The following is a 7808-nucleotide window of genomic DNA, read 5'->3' as shown; positions in this document are numbered from 1 at the left end:
ACTTAGCTACCGGGAAATTTTGGCTCTCCCCCCCCCCCTCCGATAAAAGGCAGAGGACGTATTAAGATAAGCGAGAGCAGATACTGAACAATTCAAAGGAACATCGGACCTTCCGCGCTTCTCGCGGGGGAGGGGGGGGGGGTACACTCCCCTCCCTGCACCCCCGGAACACGCTTCCCGTGCTCACTCCGGCCCCCTAAACCGAAATCTTGGTTATGCCACTAATTCTAGACGGAATTACTGGGAAATATTTGGCTCTGCCCCCTCCCCTCCCTCCCCCCCCCCCCCTCTGATAACAGGCACCTGTTGCGCCGCTGCAACGAGGCGCCTTAAACCACTCCACCACGGCACCCGACGAAGGGAGAAAAAAATCGGTCTCGCGGACCTTCGGCCTCGTGGGACTTCGGTCTCGCGGGGCTTCGGTCTCGTGGGCCCTCGGTCTCGCGGGCCCTCGGTTTCGCGTGCCCTCGGTCTCGCGGGCCTTCGGTCTCGAGGGCTGTCACCATCTACTTTGACTACAAAAAAAAATATTGATAGGCCGACACAAAACATTATCTGTCTCCCTTTATTCCAGGTATATGTTAAAATTGAAAATTGAGGTACAATCTATATTCATTTTAACAAAGTACTACAATTTTGTTACTGTTGACTGTCGCTGTATTTTGAAATATTTTCTAATTTTGCCTGTGTTCCATACGAAACTGTTATAAATTTGTTTGATTTAATTCTCCCAAAATAATGGCCAGATTGCACCAGAGAGCATCTAGGACCCCGGCCGCAAGGGTCTTTGCGCTTCGCGCACATTTTTTTTCTTCTTCTAAGTATCCACTTCAACCCTGGCCCTTTTAGGTTTATTTCAAGTCTCATCTGGCCCTTCAAAGAAAAAGTTTCAGAACCTCTGGATTAGCCTATGTGAAGTTTGACGAACTGATATGTAGACCAAGTGGTATTAGACCATTCGATAATTCTCCTTTGGGGGAAGGGTGCATATAAAACAAAGTTTTACACTAAGAAATAATAATGTAAATTATTGATTGAGATAATGGCCGTCGTTTAGACTCACTGCCATACTATACTGACGTTAGAATCACAGTCAAGTCCTAGTTTGAATTCATATTAGTTCTACTCAGCTCGGGTAGTCAGAGACTGGGATTCTATTCAAAATGTAGACTCACAGCATTCAACAAGGCAAGTTTATCGAGATTAACTCAACTTTTGTTCCTAAATTAGTATAAATAATTCGATTTAAAAAGAAATAAATTTGCTGACATGGATCAACAAACTTGAACAATTGATAGACTCCATTTTACTTGCTTTACACAGAACATATGTAACAAGAAATTCTGTATGTGGAACTAGGAATAATTAGTGCACGCTCAAAATTCGAGCCGGCAGAGGCGATTTCCGAAAATTTGAGTTTTTGCGAAAGCCACGTGACGCGGCAAGCGCAAGCAACACTTTGAAAAAGTACTGAATTTCCGAAATAGCGGTTGTCTTTGGAGCAGTTTTACGGCATTTGTCGATATTTTTTAGCAGGAATGAGATGGGTATCAACATTTCCACCAAAAATCTTAAGTTTCACATGAACTGCTTTTAAGTTTTTGTAGACAAATTGCTGTTCTAAAACGCGACCACTCTCCCCTACCGTAATCGCTTTGGACGATAATGTGTAAAAATTATCCTCATCAAGGATGAGGAGAATTTTAAGAACCGATGTAAAACATTGGCGTAACTTTTTCTATGAACACAGTCAACGCAACTTCACTATTTTACATTGAAGACAGTTCATTATACTTTGTATTGTGTTCTATCCTAATAAAAAATAGATTGATATTTAAATCCCTTGGTGTAATTTCTGCCCCTCTCATGTGCCTCAAAACAGTTACGATGAAGTGAAAACTAATTTGGCAGCATAACGGTGCACAATATACCAATTTTTAAATCAGCATATCAACAAACTAATTTATTTTATCTTATTATTGTACATAATAAATTTATCCTGTAATATAGTGAATATGTCAACTTGTTTTTTTTTTGTAACAAGAATACCGAGATGAGTGAGGATACTCACTGAAATTACTGAGATACTGAATACTAGAATGACTGAGATAATGGAAATACGGAATGACGGAGATGCTGAAATCCATGAATTATAATCTAAGTTACTGAGAAGGAGCAAAGAGTCAGAAGTGAAAAAGTCGGAATTTACACCAACTGGTTGTATATTGCAGCCGAAACGAACCCGCTCGTCAGGAAGGAAAGTCGGTTCAGCTACAATATATATATATATATATATATATATGCAGTATATATATATATATATATATATATATATATATATATATATATATATAGGCGTGGAGGGTCTATGTCAAACTTTGACATAGACCCTCCACGCCTATCTGAGGTAGAAAGATTTGTTAAGAAGGCAAGGGCTGGCTCATCTCCAGGACCTAATGGTGTGCCATATAAAGTATTTAAATACTGTACCAGGATGAGGAGGCTACTGTGGAGACTGTTAAGGGTACTGTGGAGAAAAAACGTGGTGCCAAAGGAATGGAATAAAGCTGAAGGTGTGTACATACCTAAAGAAAAGAATGCTGAGAGGATAGAATCACTCCGTCCAATATCTCTCCTCAATATTGACGGGAAGATCATGATGGGAATCCTCGCTGGGCGGCTTTCCAAGTACTACTCGTAAATGGCTTTGTTGACACATCTGTCCAGAAGGCAGGAGTTCCAGGGTTTTCTGGCTGCGTTGAACACTCTGCAATGATATGGCACACGATCCAAGAGGCAAAGAGGAGGAGGATGGACCTATCAGTTCTATGGCTGGACTTGGCTAATGCATACGGTTCATTGCCACACTAAATGATATGTTTTACCTTGGACTTCTTCTACATTCCTGAGAAACTTGGTGATTTCCTAAAGTGTTACTTTCAGGAATTTAAGATGAGATTCTCTACCAAGGAATATACAACAGCCTACCAGCCCCTCGAGGTAGGCATCTCGATGGGGTGTGCCATTTCCCCAATTCTATTTGTCATGGCAATGGAAGTCATAACTAGAGCTGCAAGTTCCAGTTGTAGAGGTGTTGAGATCGAACCTGGGCTTTAGCTGCCACCAATACGAGCCTTCATGGACGATCTTACCTTACTCAATCCATGCACAGCCGATGCACAGAAGGTTCTGGAACGGCTGGGTCAATTTATAAGCTGGTGCAGGATGAAGTTCAAACCGAGGAAGTCAAGGAGTTTGACCATGAAGAAAGGAAAGTTAGATGATAGGACACACTACACCGTTGGTGGTGAGGCCATTCCATCGATATCAGATGCCCCTGTCAAGAGCTTAGGACGCTGGTTCGCAAAGGAGCTATCTGATAAGAACCAGATAAATGAGATCCGAACAATGGTAGAGGATGGACTTAAGCGTATCGATAAATTTACCCTCCCAAATAAACTCAAGTTGTGGTGCCTAAAGTTCGGTCTCTTTCCAAGGATCATGTGGCCATTGATGATGTACGAGATTGCAATGACGCATGTCGAGAGGATGGAGCAAAGAATCTCAGTGCACATCCGGAAGTGGCTTGGCATCCCTCCATGCACAACAAACATAAGCTTCTATGGCCATTCCACAAAGCTGAAGTTACCCCTGAGCGCTCTTACAGAGGAGTTTAAAGTGAAGAAGGCTCACATGTACTCGACACTTAGGGACTCCAGCGACCAGGTCGTTAGGGGGACTGTGCCAGACATTCGCACAGGACGCAAATGGAATGCCCAGCAAGAAGTTGAGGAAATGGAATCTCGGCTGAGGCACAAGGATATGGTTGGGCCTACACAAACCAATAGAGCAGGGCTAGGCATGAATCCAACCCAGTACTTCTTTAAGGCAAGCACAAAAATGAAGCGGAAGATGGTTTCTGACGAAGTCCGTCACAAAGAGGAGGAACGACGTGTCGCTAAAGCAGTTGGCCTTGTGCAGCAGGGAGCTTGGTGTCGATGGGAGTGTGTAGAACCAAGGTCCCTATCCTGGAAAGACATATGGAAAATGGAATCAGGCACACTCAAATTTTTGTTACGAGCAACCTACGACGTTCTTCCTTCTCCTCATAACCTGAAGAAGTGGGCCAAGACTGAGAACGAGAATTGCCATAGATGTGGAAAGAAGGGTTCACTCAGACACATTCTATCAAATTGTCAGGTGTCTCTGGTAGAAGGCCTGTATACATGGAGGCACAATGAGATCTTGAAAGAACTGAGCAATGCCCTAAAGATCACTATTGAGAAAGCAAACCAGACAAAGCCATTAAAAGCTCCAGCGATGATCTCATTTGTGAAGGCTGGAACAAGTACTGGAGCCAACAGAAAAGCTAGACAACACACAAGTAGGCTCCTTTGTCTAGCAAGAGATTGGCAATTGGTCTCAGACTTGGATGAGCAGATGACCTTTCCCAGTGAGATTGCGACTACCAACATGCGACCAGATATGGTAGTCTGGTCGAAGCAGTCCAAGTCTGTCATCATCTGTGAACTGACTGTGCCATGGGAGGAGAACATTGAGACGGCCCATGAGTACAAGACGTCAAAATATGCCGGACTTATCCTAGAATGTAAGGAGAGGGGATGGAAGGTAGACTACTACCCAGTAGAGATTGGCTGCAGAGGTTATGCGACAAAGTCTCTCCATTTCTTCCTCTCAAGAATGGGGACAACCAAGAGAAGGAAGCTGGCTTTGGACTTAATGGAGATCGCCACAAGGTCCTCAGCCTGGATTTGGAATAAATATAAAGCCAACTTACCAAACAAGCAGCTGGAGGTGGCATCTTGTATTGATGCTGCTGGCCCGCCTCCTGCCACATAGCCATATCGAGGATAATGGGCCGAAATGGCTGGCAGGAGGACCTCGACTGAGGATCCAGCTGTTCTGGAGGACATTTCTCTGCACAATATATAATATATATATATATATATATATATATATATATATATATATATATATATATATATATATATATATATATTGCGAGCTCGTAGGATTATATGCTCTGTCACAGTTAAACAAAAGAATCAACACCTATAGTGTAGGCCTATACCGCGACGACGGACTAGCGGTACTCCGACGAGCATCAGGGAGCAGGGCGGACAGGGCGCGAAAAGACCTCATAAAGGTCTTCAATGATCTCGGCCTACGCATCACCATCCAAACTAACCAAAAAATCGTAGATTACTTGGACGTCACCCTCAACCTAGACACAGGCGATTTTCAACCATATAGAAAACCTAATGACACGGTGACCTACGTACATAGGGCATCTAACCATCCACCCCCTATCCTCAACCAAATACCTGCGGCCGTTGAGAAGCGCCTCTCGACACTGTCTTCTAACGAAGACCTATTCAAGAAAGCAGCGCCAGCATACGACGACGCCCTGAAAAGAAGCGGGTATGACAAAACCATCAAATACATCAGACCAGTAGAAGAAGGAAGAAAAAGAAGAAATAGAAGTAGAAAAGTCACCTGGTTTAACCCACCTTACAATTCTGAAGTGAAAACCAACGTAGGAGGGAGATTCATAAAGCTAATAATGAAACACTTCCCCAAGGGACATAAATTGAACCAAATATTCAATAAGAACACAATAAAGGTTAGCTACAGTTGCATGAAAAACATGGATACCATAATAAAAACCCACAACCAAAAAGTTGTTAAGCAATCAAATCCACGAGCGGAAAATAAGCCAAAATGTAACTGTCGGCAAAAAAACCAATGTCCATTACAAGGAAACTGTATGCAGACGGCTCTGGTATACAAGGCGACGATCCGACATGGCAACGAAGAGAAACACTACTTCGGGCTTGCAGGGGGGACATTCAAAGATAGATACAGAAACCACCTCAAATCATTTAAGCATGAAAGATACCGGAACGAAACTCAACTCTCAAAATACACATGGAATCTGAAGGAAAAGAACATCGAATCTACGCTAACATGGGAAATCGAAAAAAAGTCAAACTTAAACCAAAGAAAAAGTGGCTTGTGCAATCTTTGCCTGGAGGAAAAAGTGTCCATAATAACAAACAGAAACTCACTAAACAAAAGGTCGGAACTTATTTCAAAGTGCAGACACCGAACGAGACCAAACCGGAAACCACCGAAGCGTCAAATTGACCCGCCGCACCACACAGTCTGCCTGAAGATCGCCTCAAGTCCGGGCGTGAAACCGCCGGTAGCAGAAGTTTAACAGGTACGAATATATGCTCTGCTTTATATAGCATTGAGCACTTTGCACAATCATCGGCATCTACACATCTAAGGATATATATATATATATATATATATATTTGTATATATATCAATATCACCTTTATTCAAAACAAAACAAAGGGACGTTACAATGAAAATAAGTTCAGGTTACTCGTTTTTTAGGACGAAGTACAGGACTAATAAAATAATTAGAGATACACAATATATAACATTTCACAAACAAATTTACATAAAACGATTATACATTGGTGATTGCAGAAAAGAAATTGAAATAGATCTAGCACACACCCTTACAACTGAAATGAAGAGAGGATAGAGGGGAGATAGAAAAGTGAACTTCATGAAGATAAGTAGGAGGAGGAAAAAGTGACGATCGAAAGGAAGGGGGAAAACCGGATAAAAGAAGAAGGCAGAGAAGGAGAACGAAGAAAAAGAGGAATAAGTAGAAGTAAGGGAGTGCAATACACAGTTTTGTGAATGAGAAATTGCATTATTGGCATATAATGTACTTCTTTACAAAAAAACATCTACCTACTTATACATCAAAAAGACTAGATGAACTGACATGATAGCATTGAGTATTCTACATGAATGAGAAGGGGAAAGGTGAAGATAGGGAAATAGTAGAGAGAGAGAGGAGGAGAAAGAGAGGAAGATAGAGATAGATAAAAAGAGGGTTGAGAGGAAGAGGGGTGGTAGAGTGGAAAGGTGAGTAAGAGAAGAGAAAAGAGAAAAGAAGCCTTCCCGTACATGTCGTGATTTCTCAATCTAAATGAGTCATATCTGTCCATTGCGGCTCTGCCCTAGCATTGAAGATGACATAAGACCCCACAAGAGCTAGTTTGCTTATCTTGCGAATGGTCTTCTTACGTACTCTACTATTTACAAGACGGAAAATCTTCTTAATCTGTTGTTTGTTTTCTTTAGTAATAACACCTCGACTTCCAACTTCAAAACAAATCAACTGTGTTTCACAATTGGTTGCCCTAATGTCCTCATTCAGTTGTGCATATCGTTCTAGTTTCCTCACTCTAGCGCTTGGAATATTGGGCTCAAATTGTACAATTTGCTCAGCCATCACTACTTTGTGTATATCTCTGAAGAATAGTACCAAGTCCGACTTTTCAGTTGTCGGCATAATGTTAGGAGAAATCGTTCCCCCACCCACTCTAAAACCGGGAAGATCTGCAAATATTGTCACAGGAATCATGTTTTCTTCTGCTATATTTTCAGTTCATTTGCAATATGACGCAATATGCTGTTGTGTCTATAGGTAAAGCGGCTCTGATCAAGAGCTATCGAGCAGGAATTTAGGATATGCACAAGTGAACCTCTACACCTACACAAGCTACATGTTTCATTAAGTTTCTTGCCCCACAGTTTTCTGGAGTTGTGAGACAGTCGATTGCTTCCCGGGTTGCAAAACTTAAGAGACCTTTTGGGAGACCATATATATATATATATATATATATATATATATATATATATATATATATATATATACACAACAAAAAAAGTAAGTCCCCCCTAAATCAAATTGCTGT

At 41.8% G+C, this 7808-nt stretch overlaps 1 protein-coding gene across 1 annotated transcript; it reads left to right on the top strand.

The window, feature by feature from the left end:
* The first annotated feature begins 3138 nt into the window (after positions 1-3138).
* LOC129261965 (uncharacterized) lies at positions 3139-4860 on the top strand. Its single transcript, XM_064098852.1, has one exon. The coding sequence runs from the start codon at positions 3139-3141 to the stop codon at positions 4858-4860; it is 1722 nt and encodes a 573-aa protein (XP_063954922.1).
* The last annotated feature ends 2948 nt before the right edge of the window (positions 4861-7808 follow it).

Source organism: Lytechinus pictus, chromosome 4, assembly GCF_037042905.1.
Source record: "Lytechinus pictus isolate F3 Inbred chromosome 4, Lp3.0, whole genome shotgun sequence".
NCBI lineage: Eukaryota > Metazoa > Echinodermata > Echinoidea > Temnopleuroida > Toxopneustidae > Lytechinus > Lytechinus pictus.
The sequence above is the reverse complement of the archived record's forward strand: the minus strand, read 5'-3'. Positions and strand labels throughout refer to the sequence as shown.

Bases quoted from the DNA above. Each gene is read 5' to 3' on its own strand.
- LOC129261965 (XM_064098852.1), top strand. From the start codon at position 3,139: ATGGACGATCTTACCTTACTCAATCCATGCACAGCCGATGCACAGAAG.